We start from the raw sequence: 21,907 nt of genomic DNA, 5'->3' as shown, positions 1-21,907 counted from the left end.
AATACTGTCCGTGTAGAAACTAATACAATTACCTCAAAATGTTCCTACATTATTGGGTTATTTCAACTGTTTTAAACGCAATAGGATGACAATTAGAATATTCTGCATTTTTAAACTGCTCAATTTCTATTAGATATTACGAAAAATATATATATGCCCTTTTCCGTTAAAGATGTTAAATAAAGAAGACACGACGTAGGTGTGCGCATGCGCAAAGGGTCCGACTGACTAACAACAGTGCGAAAGTTATCTGAGCGATACAGCTGGAAATGATTAATCAAATCTAACTAACAAACATGGAGGAGCTCACAACTCCTGTCCGACTGCAACACGCATTCAGTGTTAGTAGACTACACAAATATCTGTCCGTCAAGTCAAGGGTGTCAAATGAGGACACACTGACTGTCAGACAGTACAGGTGAATACAGTTTGTTTCTCTGCAACTTTAAAGAGCAGGTAGAGGCTGGTAGTGTAAATGCTAACTGATAAGTGCTAACTGTTTCCTGTTGTCTTCGCAGCGCTGGTCAGTCCAACCCAACCTTCCTGATCCAGACCCCCTCAGACAGCTTTGTGCTCAGGAAGAAACCTCCAGGTGAGCTGCTGCCTGGAGCCCACAAGGTAAACATACATCTAACAAAAGAGTCATTCAAGTTCAACACATTACCAAAACATTTAATACTATGTACTGTGTGTATTATACAATATGTTGGACTTCATGAGTTAAAAGCATTAGTTTTGATTAAAAACTGTATTCTTTTGGGTTAAAATGTTTTTAATGAAGTACATAAAGTGTGTGTAGTGACCATTTATTTGAGGTTTTTCTATTATTAAAACAGTATACATGTATTTGGAATAAATGAATTGGTTGTGTACCAAGAGAATACTGTCTGCAATTGTGTTGTAATAAATGCAAAATAACAAATTCATTTCAAATAAGCTTGCTTGCTACATGCTCCATAGTCAACCCCTCCACTCACATCCGTAACCTTGGCATCATCCTCGACCCCACGCTCACTTTCCTCCCTCACGTCAACCAGGTCTTCCATTTAAAGAACATCGCCCGCATCAGACCCTCCCTCTCATCGACCGCTGCTGAAACTCTGATCCATGCCTTCATAACATCCCGACTGGATTACTGCAGCAGCTTTTTGGATCACCTGCACTCGCACTAAAAAACTTCAGTATGTCCAAAACTCAGCTGCCCGCTTGCTCACCTCCACCCGGCGCTCCGACCACATCCCCCCTATCCTCCATGACCTCCACTGGCTCCCCATCAAACACCGCTTTGACTTTAAAATATTACTTTTCACTTTCAAAGCCCTCAACAACCTTCCCCCCCCCCCCTACCTCTGTGACCTCATCCAACGACACACCCCCACCCGTCGCCTCAGGTCTGCTGAAGCTAACCTACTGCAGCCCATCAGGACAAAGCTCCGGACCCGGGGTGACAAGGCCTTCTCTGCAGCCCCCTCCCCCACACTCTGGAACCCCCTCCCCAGCCACGTCAGATCTCTCTCACATCATTCAAACAATCCCTCAAAACTCACCTTTTCACTCTCACCTTCAACTCCTAATTATTCCACCTAGCTTAGCACTTTTTACTTTTGTTGTTATTTTGTTTCACTTGCTTGTAAGCGTTTTGAGCACCAGGAAAAGCGCTTTATAAATGTAATGTATTATTATTATTATTATCAGTATCTGTGTAAGAAATAGTTTGGGTCATGTGGAATAATATATTGAAGCTAACAGTGTTTCTATTGCTTCTTTGTGACTCTGTTCAGGTGGACAGGGAGTACCGGGTGCAGAAGGCTCTGTTCTCCGCAGGGTTCCCCGTTCCTCAGCCTCTCCTGCTCTGCACTGACGCTGAAATCATCGGAACAGAGTTCTACTTAATGGAGCACGTGAAAGTACGTTTGTTTCACTAAGACGGTGTCCAGTATGTATTGCTGTTTGGTTGGCCTTTGCCCTATATTGGTATGATGAAAGATGGAGTTTGGACCTGTGCTTACCCGCTGGTTGACATGTACAGGCTGTTAAAACGTTACCACCATGTGAAGATGCATATTGTCTTTCTTTCTTTTGATCAGGGCCGTATATTCAGGGATCTCCGTCTCCCTGGAGTGAGTGCAGCAGAGAGGACAGCTCTATATGTGGCTGCAGTGGAAGCGTTGGCAAAGCTCCACTCACTGGACCTGGCATCCCTGAACCTGGAGGGGTTTGGAAAAGGAGCCGGATACTGCAAGAGACAAGTGAGCACAGCGCCATTCATTAAAATAAATGTATGAGTCATCTCAGAACATGGAGTTGACATTAAAAATCTGTCTCTAAAGGTGTCAACATGGACGAAGCAGTACACAGCAGCCGCCCACAGGGACATCCCAGCCATGAACGAGCTCTCTGATTGGTTGAGGAAGAATCTGCCGGCGAATGACAACGAGGTCACGCTGGTCCACGGAGATTTCCGATTGGACAATTTGATATTCCATCCAACAGAGGTAAGTTGTTTAAGAACTCTTATCTTTCTCTTTGATGTGACTAATGCTAAGTGCGTTTTGATCAATACAAATAAATGAAGCTTTATTTGTAAAGCACTTTTAATTTACACAACGACAGCTCAAGCGCAAACATCTATTTATTTAGATTCATAAGATTTCAAGGAATTGAAAGAAGCAAGAGAAATACAAAAAAAGATATAGTAAAAATCCAAAAATTCACAAAATAATTGTCTTGTCTTCTAAAGGTTAAAAAGACACAAGACAAAATGATTAAATACAATTAAATTAAAAGCTAATCTCAAAAGACATGTTTCAGCCGTAGCTTAAAGATATCCACTTATATATTTCCTGGTATGTTGCTCCACTGTTTGTACTGGACGAAAGCTGCTTCACCCATCTTATTCTTTGGGGTTATCTCCTGTCATCAGGCCCGTGTGATGGCCGTGTTGGACTGGGAGCTGTCCACCACCGGGCAGCCTCTGGCAGACCTGGCCTACTTCCTGATGCCTCACTACTGGCCCTCCAGCATGAACATCATCAGCACGCTGGGCAGCTTGAAAGGAATAGAAGGTAAGGAAAGAACAACCCTGTGAGGAATATGGGAAACGACTCAAATAAATGGATCAAACTGGGATCAAACATTTTGTGCAGGTATCCCAAATGTGGCCGACCTGATCTCCATTTACTGCCGCTGCCGAGGGATCCCTTCTTCTTTGCCAGAGTTGAATTTCTACCTGGCCTTGTCGGTGTTTAAAATGGCTGGAATCGCCCAGGTTTGTACCCGTTTATATACTCCTGCAAGGGTTTCTTATAACAGTGATGCAACCTGATATCCATTACTTTTGGATTACCTCAATATCGAATGCAATCTGAATAAAGACAAGTGAACAGACATATCAATAATGCTCTGTTTCAGTTTAACACACACAGTGAAGCTAACACACACTGTTTTCTGAACATATAGGTTCACCTGCTGAATTAAAAACAGAACAAATGAAGCAAAGAAAGTAAAAACCATGAAGCAGATTCAGGAAGTAGAAGATTAGATTCACTCTGAGAGTATTATCCTACAGATCAGAACAGATCACAGAGTAGAGATAACATCTGATGCTTTACAACAAACACTATTCTGTTTTATATTTTTAATAACACTCTAATCCTGCCAGGCCCCCCCATTCTTTAAAGAAATGTAACAGAAATGTTATTTGTTCCTTTATTCCCCATGTTATCTCTCAGGGCATCTATGCACGCCACCTACTGGGCAATGCGAGCGCTGCCAATGCAGAGGAGTTCGGCCAGTGTGTGGAGCCGTTGGCTCAGACTGCCCTGCAGCTTGCTCAGAGGTTGGTCGGCTGCTTGAGTTGCGTGACAAAGTTCCTGTTGTTGTTTTAATACGGGCTTTAACACATCACTCCATGATTACTTTCAGAAGGTGCGTGTGTTGACGCTCTGACTCATTTCGCCTTTGCTAGATTTACTTTAAAGGTCTCCTATTATACTGCTTTTCATCAATATAGTATCGGTGTCAGATATATACAAAACCTGTCTTTGAAGTGTTTGCCTCCAATCACCAAACAGATCATTGCAGCATTACCCATAATCCCCTCTGTTTCAGCCCTGTCTCCAAAGTGCTGATTCTCTGTCTGTTACTTTAGATGAAAATAAGGAGTCCCTCCCCACGCCCCTCTGAGAGACATTTGGTTACAAATAACTCAATGGTGTTCTAGGAGGAGATTCAGGTGATAAGGGGGGGCGGGGGGGGGGGGTTACCTTGGTTGCTGATTGGCTAATGGTTTCTCAAGACAAAACATCGTTATGACATCACAAAGTGGCCAAAATCTGATCAGCTCATTTTCAGACAGGTTTTTATAGAAATGGATCAAAAAGAGAGAGAATCTTTGTTCCTGAAACTTTCAGAGTCTCTTTCCACAGAGGGGACACATGTTGATGTAGAAGAGACATGAAGAAGAGGGGACACATGTTGATGTAGAAGAGACATGGAGAAGAGGGGACACATGTTGATGTAGAGGAGACATGAAGAAGAGGGGACACATGTTGATGTAGAAGAGACATGAAGAAGAGGGGACACATGTTGATGTAGAAGAGACATGAAGAAGAGGGGACACATTTTGATGTAGAAGAGACATGAAGAAGAGGGGACACATGTTGATGTAGAAGAGACATGGAGAAGAGGGGACACATGTTGATGTAGAAGAGACATGGAGAAGAGGGGACACATGTTGATGTAGAAGAGACATGAAGAAGAGGGGACACATGTTGATGTAGAAGAGACATGGAGAAGAGGGGACACATGTTGATGTAGAGGAGACATGAAGAAGAGGGGACACATGTTGATGTAGAAGAGACATGAAGAAGAGGGGACACATGTTGATGTAGAAGAGACATGAAGAAGAGGGGACACATTTTGATGTAGAAGAGACATGAAGAAGAGGGGACACATGTTCATGTAGAAGAGACATGGAGAAGAGGGGACACATGTTGATGTAGAAGAGACATGAAGAAGAGGGGACACATGTTGATGTAGAAGAGACATGAAGAAGAGGGGACACATGTTGATGTAGAAGAGACATGAAGAAGAGGGGACACATGTTGATGTAGAAGAGACATGGAGAAGAGGGGACACATGTTGATGTAGAAGAGACATGGAGAAGAGGGGACACATGTTGATGTAGAAGAGACATGGAGAAGAGGGGACACATGTTGATGTAGAAGAGACATGAAGAAGAGGGGACACATGTTGATGTAGAAGAGACATGAAGAAGAGGGGACACATGTTGATGTAGAAGAGACATGAAGAAGAGGGGACACATGTTGATGTAGAAGAGACATGAAGAAGAGGGGACACATGTTGATGTAGAAGAGAAATGAAGAAGAGGGGACACATGTTGATGTAGAAGAGACATGAAGAAGAGGGGACACATGCTGATGTAGAAGAGACATGAAGAAGTGGATTTTGCGTAATATGTGACCTCTAACACACGGGTATGAGTTCTTCAAAGTCCCAGATCGTTAAACGTGTTATTTCAGTTGAATCCATCGATATAACCAGTCGTAGAATACTCTGTTATGAATGGAAACAGATTGCCTCCACCTGCTGACTGGATGTAAGCCAGTAGCAGTTGGAACTTGGCGTCCACCTGCTGCTTCAGAGACTCCCTGCTGACTTTCTACCGTGTGTTTGTTGCCAGGTCGGTGTCAGGTCCGACAGGAGACGGTCTGTTCCTGCAGACGGCTAAAGGGCGCGCTGTTCTGCAGCAGGTCAAAGACTTCATGAGACAATACGTGCTTCCTGCTCAGGAGGTCAGTGCTTTGAGCTGACAGAGATGTGTTTGTCCAGATGGAGTTTTAACTTTCACAGGAAAGGGTTTGAATGAGCCGCTCATTCATGCAGTCAGGATTCGAGTGGGAGAACAAGGAGGCTATTGATTACGTGGTATTCATGCAGAGGCAGAATCACCACCATGGCTTTGGAAATGTTGTTACTTTGATGTGGGAGCAGTGGGCAGATTGAACAGATTAGTTCCTTCTGCAGGAATAACTACATTAACACCGTAAGTGAGTCAAAATAGTTCACATTTTTATTTTGTAAAAGTTCCCACTAAGGAAGAGCAAGCTCAAGTGAGAGTAGAGTAACAAAAATGATTGTTATGCTTTTTCAAAAATATGTTTTGTTTCTACAGGAAGTTGCCGAGTACTACACCAAACACGCTCAGTCTCCACAGAGGTGGCACACCCCACAAATAATAGAGGACCTAAAGGTATGTCAGGATACTTTTTTTAACATTCAATTTTAAGGTTTTGCTTAATTTAGTGGCCAAGACCTGTCCAGGTTAACACTACCAAGGCAGAGGAGGCGATGCAATCAAACAACATATAGCAATAAACAAAATATAATATATTCAACTTAAAGGGGACCTATCATGCAAAATGCACTTTTGTACGTCTTTTCTACATGAATATGTGTCCCCGGTGTTCCAGGGAACTCACCAAGTGTCAGAAAACACAACCCTCTCTATTTCCCTCCATACCCAAATCTCTTAAAAAGGGACTGCAACGGATCTGATACAGACTGATCCAGATTTGAACACTTCTATGACGTCACAGAAGTGGCGCTACGGCTATTGGGCCAACTCCACCAATCAGGAGGAGACAGCCACGGACATTGCCGTTGGAAAGCGCTGGATATGCTGTAGTACATATGCTAGGCCTGTAGATGGTGCTGTTCTCTCAGAATCAGCCCATGATGCAAAGACAGTGTTAAACTGAGCGAAATGAGGAATGGCTAAAATGCATGATCTGTTTGGTATTTTGAAAAATAAAAAGTATAAATAGCCTTATATAGGTATGGTCCTATAATATATTATTCAAACATAGCATGATAGGTCCACTTTAAAGCTGTCAATCGATTCTACACTTCTATTGACTTGTGCTCTAACACATTGCACGTCATCATCTGTACCTTACAGTTCTCATGCTCGTCTGGAGTGTTTGTATAAAATCAGATGGAAAGAAGATCTTTTTCTTTCTGTTTGACTTCCATGTGAGGCTTCCTCTCTTGTTTGTACATGGATAAAGCTTGTGTTGGAGGTTAACATCCCAAAGCCTCTTCCAGTCAGTACAACATGTGTCTGTGTGTGCAGGTGAGAGCCAGACAGGCCGGACTGTATAACCTGTTCCTGTCTGCAGTCAGCGGCCTCAGTCAGCTGGACTACGCCTTCATCGCAGAGGAGACCGGGCGCTGCCTCTTCGCTCCTGAAGTCTTCAACTGCCAGGCTCCCGGTAACACTTGGTTTCAGATCTAGAGATAAATTGTGTCAACATTATCTCCCTTTTTCTCAGTCACACACTTACAGTATGACCTTGCACTTTACAGACACAGCATAGATTACATTTGACTATGTTGCTGATGAATTTGGCCTAGTTATATGTTCCTCAAAATGGTGACTAATGTCGGCCCCTTGTACATCCTAACGATTTTTGTGTTTGTTCACTATAGCCTTTTTTAACAGTATGATTATGGTCCTCTAGGGCAGGGGTTCCCAAACTTTGCCATGCCAAGGACCGCCATTATGTACATAAGTACATTACATTATGATGGAGAATATGACAAATTCATCATACAGCTTAATACATTTTCTTAATATATATTTGTATTAATAATCATTTATTCTTCTAAACATTTTTTGTATTTATCTTTTGTTTGTCATGCATTGTGTCTTCTATTATAAACATTCTTGACACAATATTAAAAAGTAATATCAACAGTAAACATATTTTTAAAGCATTTTTAAAGTGATTTCTGTCTTTATAATATTATATAATTTTTTGAACAGTAATATGAACAATTAACATATATTTTTAGCGTTTTTGAAAGCTACTTATGCCTTATTATTATTATTATATATAATATTCAATAGTAATATTAACAATAAACATATTTATATTCATATATAAACAATAATATTTGATACATCTGTGCTCTCATCCAGCTGCAGAGCGAAATATTCATTAGCTCTCACTTGATCCAAAAGCTGAGCAGATACTCAGTTTCACTCTCAGTAGCGGCAGCTCGATTCTGATTGGCTTGAAGGGCGGTCGTGTGATTTAAAAACAAAAAAATAAAATAAAATAAAATATTAATAAATAAAAAATATGAAAAGATTGGCATTAAAGGACACATAGATTGATAGATATGCAGTTATTAATTACATCTAAAAAAAGTAACTTTAAAAGAAAACGTTCCCCTTTCCCTCAAACTTTGCGTGACCCCCCTGGCGCCCCCTGGCGGCCCCCCGGGGGGTCGGGGCCCCCGCTTTGAAAAACACTGCTCTAGGGCATACATTTCCCAACTTTCCCCTGATGTCCTGTAAGACAGTGTTTGTATGTTGCTTCTCCACAGACACAGGCAATATGGAGGTGCTCCACATGTTTGGCAGTGAGGAGCAGAAGAAGAAATGGCTGGAGCCTCTGCTCAGAGGGGAGATCCGCTCCTGCTTCTGTATGACAGGTAACTCTTTAAATATGTCCTCAAGCATCAAAGGAACAGCTTCAAATACGTGCAAAATATCACGCGTCAATGTGCTTTAGCAGGAAGGGATGAACGTGTAAGGGATGTCAGTTAAAAGGTACAATGTGTAGGCCTGAAAAGGCATCTTGAAACACTTCTTTGTAAGTACCTTTTAAGAGCGGGTGTAGTTGCTTCTTATGATATTGTTTTTTTTCTAAAAAAGTCAAGTTCTGGTTTCAAATGAGCCGGTTGCACGGTTGCTCTGTCGTTTTGAAATTCTTCATGGAAACAGCAGAAGGCGAATGCCCTATGAGTAATTTCTCCCTGTTTCCCCCCTTTGCTTTCCACGCTGCCTGGAAACCGCGGCATGCTGAGGTGATTACCGTGGGTGTGAACCTCCCTATGGTTCTGCTTATAAACACAGATGGTGATCAGCTGTGCTTTGGTGATGCTTTTTGTCACCAGTTTGGATGACGAGGAACAGGATCCTCCGTCTTGTGCTGATAAACAATTGACGTTGTTAGGAGTCATCTGCTAACCCTTTAGTGACCCTTAGTCTCCACAATATTTGGAAAAAGACGGAAAACACCAGTTTGTCTGACCCATGAGTGTTTCCCTTTAATTGAGTTACAGTTTGTACGTTGTGTTTTGAATCTTTCCTGTGGTCCGCTCCCCAGAGCCGGATGTGGCCTCCAGTGATGCAACTAACATGCAGTGCACACTTCGCAGGGATGGAGACGACTTCGTCATCGACGGCAAGAAATGGTGGAGCAGCGGTAAGTCTGTTTCTGTTTCTGTTGACTGTATAAGAACAAAAATATATATTTTTGAACATTAAATCATGGAGACATGTCACAGTAGAGACACTACATACTGACATACACCTGAACATCAGCAGGAGAGGACTCTTTAAAGTAGAGACACTACATACTGACATACACCTGAACATCAGCAGGAGAGGACTCTTTAAAGTAGAGACACTACATACTGATATACACCTGAACATCAGCAGGAGAGGACTCTTTAAAGTAGAGACACTACATACTGATATACACCTGAACATCAGCAGGAGAGGACTCTTTAAAGTAGAGACACTACATACTGATATACACCTGAACATCAGCAGGAGGACTCTTTAAAGTAGAGACACTACATACTGATATACACCTGAACATCAGCAGGAGAGGACTCTTTAAAGTAGAGACACTACATACTGATATACACCTGAACATCAGCAGGAGAGGACTCTTTAAAGTAGAGACACTACATACTGATATACACCTGAACATCAGCAGGAGAGGACTCTTTAAAGTAGAGACACTACATACTGATATACACCTGAACATCAGCAGGAGAGGACTCTTTAAAGTAGAGACACTACATACTGATATACACCTGAACATCAGCAGGAGAGGACTCTTTAAAGTAGAGACACTACATACTGATATACACCTGAACATCAGCAGGAGAGAACTCTTTAAAGTAGAGACACTACATACTGATATACACCTGAACATCAGCAGGAGAGAACTCTTTAAAGTAGAGACACTACATACTGATATACACCTGAGCATGAGCAGAATGTGACCTCTCTAAATCATTGAGGCAACTCCCCTTAAACCAGTGATTCTCAAACTTTTTCTGTCAGGCCCCCCCCTTTGGAGAAAAAAAAAAGTCGGCCCCCCCAACACAAGTCAGGCTCAGTGGCGGTGCTGTGGGGTAGCTTGACGTTTCATAGAGGGTGCTCAAACATTTTGTGTTTCCTATTAATGTACCGGTCGCTACAGTTGAATGTTCTACTGCAACACTCCCCACGCACACACACAAAGTACCCGCAACTGTTACAATGAAGGCTCGATAATCAGCTCACGGCATATAGGTGTAAGCAGGGGTAAATTGCTATTTTTATAGGTGGTGTGTGGACCTCACATAGGGGGGTCCGGGGGCAAGCTCCCCCGGGAAGATCTTTAAGTATTGTTAAAAAAGTATAAAGTTAAAAGCATCAATCTGGTGCACTTTGAGAGCATAATGAAGAGATCTATGGACACATCTCTCAACACCCATTTGAAACAGAACTGTAAACAGATTTACTTTTTCTTTATGGATATTTTACAAATCACTCTTTTAAACTTTGTTCTTTTTTTAATGTCATAGTATTTCATACCTGTTTTTAATTTATTCTCTTATTTTTTTATAACTATAATGATCATATAAACGTGTGCCTCAGAAATAATTGTTTACATTAATGGTGACCAAAACGTTTGAGACCCACTGAGATAACACTGAGAGTCCTTTAGCTCACTGAGCCTCTCAGTCTGACAGGAGAGGACCCTCCTCCACTTTGTTGTTGAAAAAACTCCTTATATCCGTTAGCGTAGCTCGCTAGCACCAGAAGCTAACAACAATGATCTCCGGTACCGGTGCGCTCGCTCTCTCGCTCTCTCTCTCTCGCTCTCGCTCTCGCTCTCGCTCTCGCTCTCAATTCAATTCAATTCAAAGGGGCTTTATTGGCATGAAAGTTAAATTAAACAATGTTGCCAAAGCATCACAATACAAAATAATTAACAACATTAACATACATTTCAAATGTTTACATTGTCCCTCTCTCTCTCTCTCTCTCTCTCTCTCTCTCTCTCTCTCTCTCTCTCTCTCTCTCTCTCTCTCTCTCTCTCTCTCTCTCTCTCCCCCTCTCGCGCACACACAAGATGGCTCGTTCCACACACACAGAGCCGAGCTGTAATGAAACACAGAAACCCAGACATAATAAGGTATCATATTATTTTCGAATCAACAATTTTTCAAAATATGATTTTTTACATTTATTTTAATTTTTTTAATAACCATTTTTCCTCCTGGTCTCTCCCTGTTATGCCTCTGCGCCCCCCACTTTGAGAACCACTGCCTTAAACCAAAGAATGTTTTCAAAACAGTAAATCCTCAAAGTTTATCGTCCTTTTAATGTTATAAAGATGTGGCCTCAAAGCACTACAGTAAAAGCTCCCAACATGTTGACCGCGAAAAGGGCAGATGACTCATGTAAGGCATTAAAGTGAACTCAAGAAGTTAAAACAATGGATTCATCTCATTCCTTCTGGAAAAGATGTCTCAGAGCAGCTTTGGTTGGAACAGTGAAAGGTCACACGCAGTCAGTGTGTGTTTATCAATTGGCATTTAAACCTCTAACTGATGAGATACATGCCCTTCAAATGAATCTAAATGGATAACTCACTCTGGATTTGTAGTGCAGTTTAATATCTGCCTCTAATTGGCTCTATAAATACATTTGGTTTGTATTACCCTTTTGACATGTTAATAAACATACTGTGATGTAGAGAAGTTTTCTGCAAAGGAAGTCACAAACATCGTAAAGATTAGGCCGTTCCAAAACTCATATTAGTGTTTTAAAATGTTTCATCGAGTTCTCCTAACTCTCCGAGGACGGAAAGACATTCCAGATGTTTCCGCTGACACAGATGTGGCCTGAGGTCTGACTCCCAGTTCAACGGGAAACAGTGGCCTGTTGTTGTTGTTTTTCCCCCCGAAAATCTGCACGAAAAATCTTTCTCGTCGTTGAAAACTTGAAGTGCTTTGGTTTACAAGAAAAAGCATCATTCTAATGTCTACATCCGTCTGTAGCTTCCGTTTCTCTTTTCTTTGGAAAGGACATTTCCATCAGTTAAAAAACAACAACCTTGGTTTGTAAGAATGTTCTCTGCTCGCATAAACACACGTCTCTGTTGGGAAAGCACGCTGACGTCCAAGGTCGTTCATTCTTCCTGTGACCTTGGACTGACTTTGTGGCAAACCATAATATGAAGTGTTTTGTTTCTCTGCGTTGTCCAGTCACTCAATCTGATATCAAAGAAGAATTTCATACTTCTATTGAATCAGGTTCAGAAGCTTTATCACCAGGTAGGTTTACACGTACGAGGAATTTGACTTGATGTCATGGTGCGTACATGAAAGTAAAACAAACATTTAAAACACAGATAGAGAACTATTATAAGAAAATATAGTAACGTGTGTATATCAGTATGTAGTGTCTCTACTTTAAAGAGTCCTCTCCTGCTGATGTTCAGGTGTATATCAGTATGTAGTGTCTCTACTTTAAAGAGTCCTCTCCTGCTGATGTTCAGGTGTATATCAGTATGTAGTGTCTCTACTTTAAAGAGTCCTCTCCTGCTGATGTTCAGGTGTATATCAGTATGTAGTGTCTCCACTTTAAAGAGTCCTCTCCTGCTGATGTTCAGGTGTATATCAGTAGTGTCTCTACTTTAAAGAGTCCTCTCCTGCTGATGTTCAGGTGTATATCAGTAGTGTCTCTACTTTAAAGAGTCCTCTCCTGCTGATGTTCAGGTGTATATCAGTATGTAGTGTCTCTACTTTAAAGAGTCCTCTCCTGCTGATGTTCAGGTGTATATCAGTAGTGTCTCTACTTTAAAGAGTCCTCTCCTGCAGATGTTCAGGTGTATATCAGTATGTAGTGTCTCTACTTTAAAGAGTCCTCTCCTGCTGATGTTCAGGTGTATATCAGTAGTGTCTCTACTTTAAAGAGTCCTCTCCTGCTGATGTTCAGGTGTATATCAGTATGTAGTGTCTCTACTTTAAAGAGTCCTCTCCTGCTGATGTTCAGGTGTATATCAGTATGGAGTGTCTCTACTTTAAAGAGTCCTCTCCTGCTGATGTTCAGGTGTATATCAGTGTGTAGTGTCTCTACTTTAAAGAGTCCTCTCCTGCTGATGTTCAGGTGTATATCAGTATGTAGTGCCTCTACTTTAAAGAGTCCCCTCCTGCTGATGTTCAGGTGTATATCAGTATGTAGTGTCTCTACTTTAAAGAGTCCCCTCCTGCTGATGTTCAGGTGTATATCAGTATGTAGTGTCTCTACTTTAAAGAGTCCTCTCCTGCAGATGTTCAGGTGTATATCAGTATGTAGTGTCTCTACTTTAAAGAGTCCTCTCCTGCTGATGTTCAGGTGTATATCAGTATGTAGTGTCTCTACTTTAAAGAGTCCTCTCCTGCTGATGTTCAGGTGTATATCAGTATGTAGTGTCTCTACTTTAAAGAGTCCTCTCCTGCTGATGTTCAGGTGTATATCAGTATGTAGTGTCTCTACTTTAAAGAGTCCTCTCCTGCTGATGTTCAGGTGTATATCAGTATGTAGTGTCTCTACTTTAAAGAGTCCTCTCCTGCTGATGTTCAGGTGTATATCAGTATGTAGTGTCTCTACTTTAAAGAGTCCTCTCCTGCTGATGTTCAGGTGTATATCAGTATGTAGTGTCTCTACTTTAAAGAGTCCTCTCCTGCTGATGTTCAGGTGTATATCAGTATGCAGTGTCTCTACTTTAAAGAGTCCTCTCCTGCTGATGTTCAGGTGTATATCAGTATGTAGTGTCTCTACTTTAAAGAGTGCTCTCCTGCTGATGTTCAGGTGTATATCAGTATGTAGTGTCTCTACTTTAAAGAGTCCTCTCCTGCTGATGTTCAGGTGTATATCAGTATGTAGTGTCTCTACTTTAAAGAGTCCTCTCCTGCTGATGTTCAGGTGTATATCAGTATGTAGTGTCTCTACTTTAAAGAGTCCTCTCCTGCTGATGTTCAGGTGTATATCAGTATGTAGTGTCTCTACTTTAAAGAGTCCTCTCCTGCAGATGTTCAGGTGTATATCAGTATGTAGTGTCTCTACTTTAAAGAGTCCTCTCCTGCTGATGTTCAGGTGTATATCAGTATGTAGTGTCTCTACTTTAAAGAGTCCTCTCCTGCAGATGTTCAGGTGTATATCAGTATGTAGTGTCTCTACTTTAAAGAGTCCTCTCCTGCTGATGTTCAGGTGTATATCAGTATGTAGTGTCTCTACTTTAAAGAGTCCTCTCCTGCAGATGTTCAGGTGTATATCAGTATGTAGTGTCTCTACTTTAAAGAGTCCTCTCCTGCTGATGTTCAGGTGTATATCAGTATGTAGTGTCTCTACTTTAAAGAGTCCTCTCCTGCTGATGTTCAGGTGTATATCAGTATGTAGTGTCTCTACTTTAAAGAGTCCTCTCCTGCAGATGTTCAGGTGTATATCAGTATGTAGTGTCTCTACTTTAAAGAGTCCTCTCCTGCTGATGTTCAGGTGTATATCAGTATGTAGTGTCTCTACTTTAAAGAGTCCTCTCCTGCTGATGTTCAGGTGTATATCAGTATGCAGTGTCTCTACTTTAAAGAGTCCTCTCCTGCTGATGTTCAGGTGTATATCAGTATGTAGTGTCTCTACTTTAAAGAGTCCTCTCCTGCTGATGTTCAGGTGTATATCAGTATGTAGTGTCTCTACTTTAAAGAGTCCTCTCCTGCTGATGTTCAGGTGTATATCAGTATGTAGTGTCTCTACTTTAAAGAGTCCTCTCCTGCTGATGTTCAGGTGTATATCAGTATGTAGTGTCTCTACATGTCTCCATGCTTTAATGTTCAGAAAGCTCTTTATTGTTCTCATACTGCCTGTGCTGCAGCACCTCTTTTCACCCTCTGTCTGAAACCAGAGCCCAGTACCCTCATCACATAGAAGTGTTCCATAGGGATGTCACTTGGGATCGTAGCCTCTGCAGAGCATCTACTTGCACATAAACCGATAGAACAGACTACAGGAAAGGGAAAAGCCCAAAAAGCACAACAGGGGACGTCAAACTTTTGATTGAAGTTCTGAAGCTAATGTTTTTTTACGGTCTCTGTCATTTTTTCCAAGTATGAAATGAAGTGTTCTCTGCCAGCTCGTCTCTCATTACGGGTCTTTCCTAAACCGCTCTCCTAGGCCCTTGGCAGCCTTCAGGGCATTTTCCCTCAAGGAGGATCTGTGCGTTTGAGTAGATTTGTATTCTTCCACAGAAAGTAGAGAGCTGTCATCTGTTTGGTTCGCTCTCTGTATTTCACTGCAGTTCTCCCGTTAGGCTGAAGTCGTTTTTTTAAATAACTTGTCATGGAATAACCCAACCATAAATTGAGTTTACTGGAATATGGGTTTATCCACTTTATGAAAAAGTTGTGTGTAAGTCACATGCACTGCCTGATGTAGTTTTAAAGTGTGTTGGGTCTTTCCTTTAGAGCAGGGGGGTCAAACTCAAGGCCCGGGGGCCAAATCCGGCCTGTGACTTCATTTTCTGTGGCCCCTCAAGAGCTTGCAAAGAATATAATATGTTTATTATACGTTTACATGCTACTTTACAAAAGCTCGTTGCCCATAAACTATATTTCCCACAATGCATCTCAAATTTGATTTTTTTTCTCAAATTTGACTTTTTTCCCAGAATTTGACTTTTTATTTCAAAATGTCACTTCTTTGTTTTTGTTTTTCCAGAATTTGGCTTTTCTTTTTAAATCATTTTGTGACCTTCTCACTGAAGAGACTTGCCCTAGACTTCTGCTTTCAGAAGTAGTTAATTATGAAGTTATTACCCTATCCGATAATAATCCAATGCAGAGGCAATAATATAATATAATACATTAATTTATATATATTAAATATTTATGTATTTTTAAATAGTCTTAAAGTTACAACCGGCCCTTTGAGTGCAACCATAATGCTGATGTGGCCCGCGATGAAATGGAGTTTGACCCCCCTGCTGTAGATGCTATCAGGGCAGCTCTGTTGTGTGGAAGCTTTAAAGGACCCCGTGGGCATGATAATGTACTAAAATGATTCCCAGACCTGCATTTGCATACATGCTCTCTTAAAAATAAACCAGGTTCACGTTTCACATTAGTTGTTAGTTGCTTGTTAAAAGAAAACGTAATAGTCATCATCATTTTGGTTTTCTTAAAGTACTTACATGAGTTAAAATACAATTGCAGACTGAAACAGCAGAGGGTAACTATGGCTTTGTCCCTTGTTTACCTATTTAGCTATTTAGCCGTGTGACACGCAACTTAAAGAAGACCTATTATGCTAATGTTCAGCTTCATATGTGTACTTCAGCCCTACAGGAAAGGGCAAAAAGCACAATAGAGCCACTTTGAATACTTGTATTTGCTCAGGCCGACTCATTGCTCTCACTGTAAATACATTGTTTAGGCTACAGTTTGAAAAGTCTCCAAGCAAACACAACAAGTCTGTCCTTCAGCTCCCACACATCTGATCTGTAAGCCCTCACAGTGGAGAGGGGATGACTAACAGGTAGGGCAGATGGAAAGAATGGTAAACAATTCAGATCTTTATGGGTCCGGTCAGGAGCTTTTGCTCAATTTAGCTGATCCTCTCTGTAATATTTCCCCCTAAAGTAAACAGTGCTTTAATCAAGCCTGTATACACGACTTCATCGAAGACAATCAACATGTTCTCACAGTTTGAAGAGAGCATTTATATGGAAGTGAATGTTTAGGGAATTAGAAACCGCGCCCATCTCCATAAAAGTGGACATAAACCGCTATAAAATAGTGTTTCCTGTTCAATGACATGGAGGAGTCCCTCTGTTGGGTTTCTCTTTGTTTGCCGTATAGCTTTTTAATTTAATCTGTGGCCCACCGTGCCAACCCAACCCGAATGAGACGCAGGCAGCGCAGACTGTGAGGTTGTATTTGTTGTGAGGACACAGAGAGGTGCTCGTGTTGAGCTTCAGCTTCGTTTAATAGCAACAGATGTCGGTAGATGCGTCACTGAAAATGTCTTTTATTTAACAAAATACATATATTATACAAAATGCTTTGCTTCGTTAGTGCTTATAAACTCACTGTACATATGTTTTTATTACAATTGACATCCATCCATTATAATATTAGTAATAATAATGATGATGTGTAAATATATATACAGACTAGAGACATACTATTTAGTAGAGGTGCTCACAGGGAAGGGATTTGTTCTGAGTCTTAAATGGTGAAGGTGCTGGTGTCCTGGTCCTCTGAACCAGACTGGGATTGTGTCTTCGTGCGCGTGTTGAGAGCGATCTCCACCGCCGGCTCCTCCCTGTGTCTCGGGTGTCTCCCCAGCCGCTGCCCGAGGTGCTTTGCAGCTTTTAGCACATGTCCCCTGAAGGAGGATCCGATGAAAGCGTAGAGCAGCGGGTTGATGCAGGCGTGGGCCAGCGCCAGGCTCTCCGTCACCTGCACCGCTCGGTCCAGAGCCTTGCTGACCTCGCAGTCCGTCACCAGCATGTAGAAGATGTCCATGGCTCGGCACAGCTTCACCACGTTGTAGGGCAGCTGGGTGAGCAGGAACACGGCCACCACGGACAGCAGGACTCTCAGGGCGCGCCACTTCCTCTCCCTCCGCACCCCGGCTGCCCGATTGAGCGCGCGCCAAACCCAGCAGTAACACACCACCATGACCAAGAGAGGAAGCAAGAATCTCAGGATCACCTCCATGAGCTCCAGGGCGGCTTTGGCAGAGCGAGCCATGCTGTGCGGGTACACGGCTGTGCACGCCATCCGGTGGTGGGAGTGCTTCACCGTGGAGAAGATGAGCTCAGGAAGGCCAAGGAAGCCGGCTGTCACCCACAGCACCACGCACACTACGAGCCACTGTCTCCGAACCCGGGGTCCGCTCCTGCCTGCTGCATTGTGGGCTACGGCGCGGTATCGATCCACGCTAATACACGCCAGCATCAGCATCCCACAGCTGAAGTTCATACCGTAGAGGAAGGAGGTGATCTTGCAGGCTGCCGTGCCCAACATCCACCCGTGCACGGCGTCTGCGGCCCAGAAGGGCAGCGTCAGAAGCAGCAGCAGGTCTGAGATGGCCAGGTTCAGGATGCACACGTCTGTCAGGGTGCGCAGACGCAGCTTTGAGGCGTAGACCACCACGACCAGCGCGTTCCCAGCCAGGCCCACCACCAGAGCCAGGGCGTAGATTGCCGGGAGGAAGACGCTGGCGAAGGAGCGCACCGCCTCCTTGTCACAAACGCTGTGTTCAGGGCTGTAATCGTACGTCTCATTTGAGCCGTCCTCGTCGTAGTCGTAATCCCCCATTTCTTTGTTTGCTGTACAGAGAAAAAAAAAGTAACAATTAAGGCTTAAATTACAAAGTTGTCCTTTTTAATTTGATATGATGATGAAATAAGGGTTTTATAATTGAACCCATTTGTCTGTAGTTTGAACCCAGAGTACGTGAGTCAGCCACGCTCTGCTTTCTATCAAAGACAGGACGAGGGAATTCTTTCTTTCTCCTTGCTTGGTTTCCCTAATGGCTTGAGCTGCGTCTGTCTGAGCCTCGTGTGAGCCTGAATAACCTCGGAGCACGGAGAGGACGAGACGTGTAGAACGAGGATACTTTGCAGCATGCTGATAAGATCTACTGGGCATTACGAGACAATCCCTTCACAGCTTTCAGCCCTTATCTGATCTGTGAACACTTCCAATTTCTGCGCTTTCTTTTCTTGATGTCGTATTTTTCGAGACAAAGGCAAGGCTGACAGGAAGTATGAGGATGACAGGAAAGTGCAGCTTAGGTCTCGAGAGATTCAAATCCAGGATGTGGCCTTGACTGTATATGGCGTGTGTTCGTTCAACAGGATATCCCAGTGGAGATTTGAAAACAGTTATCTCCCTCATGTAGTCCCCGAACAGACCTCAAATACGGAGTGTGGACTGCTACTTGGAGAGGTCCCCGTTCACCTCCTGCCCTGCCGTGGTGCCCTTGAGCAAGGCACCGGGCACCCCCCTTCCCCCCTCACTCCCATTGCCCCCCGGGCGCTGTACTGCCCGCTGCTCCTAGTGCTAGACTCCTGGTACTAGGATGGGTTAAATGCAGAGAACACATTTCGCTGTGTGTGCTCTGCATGTGTGACCATTAAAGAGGGGTTCATCCACTGTTTGTAATGGGGGGGAACCAGGGGGAGCTTGGCTCTCCTAAATAGGGGGGGGGGGGGGGTTCCCCTGAAGGCCGACTTTGAGATAAATAGGGGGGGCCCAAAAGAATCGTGCATATTTGTGTCACAGAGATTAGAAATGTTGAGTTTCTGTAAATACAAGTTCTTGAAATAATAGTCATTGTTCATCACAGTTTCTGAATATGTGTTTTATATTTGTGAATATGTCTGGGTGTTGCCATCTGTACGTGGCAGCGCTGCATTTTTTACGCTACTTACGTTGCTATAGTTACGGCGGCGATGCCGGCGCGGTATTTGACATTTTCATATTGATATTTTTTTAACGCTGGCTGTGTAATAAAAAAATATGGCGAAATAAAAACAGTCAAGCCTCGCAGCTTTTGGATTCACAAGTAAAGAAACGAAGGAGTCTAAAAATGACAACGTGAACGGAACAGCTTTTAGTTGGCCGGCTGTAAGCGGCGTTAGTCGAGTTTGACAGCTCCACACCGTATCACATCTCATATCCGCGCTGCTGGCCAGTCAACAGAGCGTAGCAGGATGTGAAAGATAGGGCTCCCCGAAAGCAAATGGGTAATTGGAACACCGATTCCATCCCTCCCTATTCTGTTCTACGTCGTGTCTATAGGACTGAGATAACACAAGCTGATCATTGTATCCACTTATCTAACGACCTGTTGAGGAACGACCTGATCAAAAAGCACTCGTCTAGCTGTGTTTACATTTTATATTATCATCATATTTAGTTGTTTATTTGATTCACTAACAAGTGGAATTCATGGAATTCAGCAAAACACATTACGCACCGCATGATTTGAATCCTGGCTGAGTTTCATGCATGGAATATTTCCCTTCCTTTTTGCAGATCGCTCTTACATACCACCAGTGGTTTTATGAAAGGCGTCCAGGTTTGTTATATAAGGAGTGATTACCTTGGCTTTGGGAGAAGCAGCTGTTCACGGTCTGAAGTATGTGGAGTATCCCATCTGTCAACAGTGAGAGCAGCCTGATGTGTTGATGCATGTTTCTAATTAGGCTGTTTTACTTATTTGTCTCCTGGAGCTAAATAGCCTGAATAACAGGTTGGATACATCATTCATTAGTTAAATAAACCTATGATGAGTAATGATTTAGTTTCAAGACCTCAGCCTGCTTAAAGAGACCCTGCTCTGCTTGTTGGGGGTTCCTGTTCCCTGCAGTGTGGTCTATAGGTTTGAGTGCATGTCAATGGTCTGCAAAGGCTGAACAGATCCATCCAGTTTGTTTTCTAATGGTTTTGGTTGTGATGTGAATGTTCTGTCTCATTCGGATCAGACATGGCACTTTGTATTTCAAAACAACTTAAAACAACTTTCAAAATGCCTCTATTTTTACATGGTAGCCTCGAAAAACCACAAATCTTGTTTTAACAAAGCAAGCAATAGCACTGAGGCGCTGAAAACAAATTAATTTGTTATCTTCGCTTCACTACGGTTATTATAATGTCATAAAATGCAGGACTTTGACTGTGAGGTTTACAGTAAACGAACCTTGACTACCGGAAAAACAAGACACAGTGCTTCGTTATTATTGAGGTGTTTAAGTCAAATGTAAAATGCATTTGAAGTTAATATATTAACTTGGAGTTAAGAGTCATATCACACAATGTAGCTCATATACAGAAGCAAATACTTTCCAAGATGTTTTACGTTCTTCTAGTAACCGTTTGTTTTGTAGTTATGGAAAAGATAACAGTAAGAAGAAGGAATAAAGTGTTAGTTAAAGTTAAGAACTTATTCCTACCTTGTTTGTGGTTCTCTGTGGAGTTTGTAGAGTCGTTGATATCCTGCTTTAATCCCAAACTACCAGCTGGTTAGTCCTGAGCAGAGGTTTGAGCAGCAGAGGACTGAAGTGACTCTCCACCCACTCTGCTGACACTCTGACATCACCTCCACCACGTAGCTGTGCCTGTGTGTGTGTGTGTGTGTGTGTGTCTGTGTGTGTGTGTGTGTGTGTGTGTGTCTCTCTGTCTGTCTGTCTGTCTGTCTGTCTGTCTGTCTGTCTGTCTGTCTGTCTGTCTGTCTGTCTGTCTGTCTGTCTGTCTGTCTGTCTGTCTCTGTGGTTTTAAGACTGAGCTATTATGCAGGATAAAGGCATAAACAACACATCGTCACTGTCTGTAATTTGCCGTGCAGAGCAGCGCACAGAGAGAAGCAGTTTCTTAATCTCAGATAAAGTTCTAATCTGTCAGGGAGTGCCGGTGAAAACCCTTTTCTACGATGCATAGAATAACATTCCCATTTGGATGTGAATGTTAGTCCCATTTAAACAGCTTATTGTTCACTGGAATGTAGGCATTGTGTGTTGTGTATATTATTTACCAACCTCTCTCACATTAGTAATTTCAGTGGACTAACGTGGCTTTTAACTAGAAAGGAAATTCAGTGTTTTGGTTTCCTCCTGTGGTTTTTCTAGTGAACACGGTTCCTTTTTCAACTTCCTTAACTACTTTGTATCTCCCTCTGTTTTACTCACATGCATTTTCTGAGAAATAAACGAAGCAAAAATAACTTGGTGACCTTAAAAAGTCACAGAAAAGTATGCTCCCA

At 42.5% G+C, this 21,907-nt stretch overlaps 2 protein-coding genes across 2 annotated transcripts in view; one reads left to right on the top strand and one right to left on the bottom strand.

Annotated features, from left to right (window-relative positions):
- Positions 1-161: 161 nt before the first annotated feature.
- Positions 162-21,907, top strand: part of acad11 (acyl-CoA dehydrogenase family, member 11) — a 33,695-nt gene continuing 11,949 nt past the window's right edge. Inside the window, exons 1-13 of the mRNA XM_079661460.1 lie at positions 162-418; positions 519-618; positions 1,782-1,907; positions 2,088-2,249; positions 2,331-2,495; positions 2,924-3,065; positions 3,147-3,268; positions 3,732-3,838; positions 5,705-5,816; positions 6,197-6,274; positions 7,157-7,295; positions 8,416-8,523; positions 9,201-9,299. Coding sequence (XP_079517586.1) covers positions 297-418; positions 519-618; positions 1,782-1,907; positions 2,088-2,249; positions 2,331-2,495; positions 2,924-3,065; positions 3,147-3,268; positions 3,732-3,838; positions 5,705-5,816; positions 6,197-6,274; positions 7,157-7,295; positions 8,416-8,523; positions 9,201-9,299 — 1,582 coding nt within the window. The 5' untranslated portion in view covers positions 162-296. The remainder of the gene's footprint in view (positions 419-518; positions 619-1,781; positions 1,908-2,087; positions 2,250-2,330; positions 2,496-2,923; positions 3,066-3,146; positions 3,269-3,731; positions 3,839-5,704; positions 5,817-6,196; positions 6,275-7,156; positions 7,296-8,415; positions 8,524-9,200; positions 9,300-21,907) is intronic.
- ackr4b (atypical chemokine receptor 4b) lies at positions 17,146-21,310 on the bottom strand. Its single transcript, XM_079661463.1, has 2 exons — positions 21,102-21,310; positions 17,146-18,470 (listed from the first exon to the last, which is right to left on the bottom strand). Exon 2 carries the CDS (start codon positions 18,457-18,459, stop codon positions 17,362-17,364), a length of 1,098 nt encoding a protein of 365 aa, XP_079517589.1. The 5' UTR covers positions 18,460-18,470; positions 21,102-21,310; the 3' UTR covers positions 17,146-17,361.

This window comes from Notothenia rossii (assembly GCF_949606895.1).
Source record: "Notothenia rossii genome assembly, chromosome: 12".
In the NCBI taxonomy this organism is placed as follows: domain Eukaryota; kingdom Metazoa; phylum Chordata; class Actinopteri; order Perciformes; family Nototheniidae; genus Notothenia; species Notothenia rossii.
The sequence above is the reverse complement of the archived record's forward strand: the minus strand, read 5'-3'. Positions and strand labels throughout refer to the sequence as shown.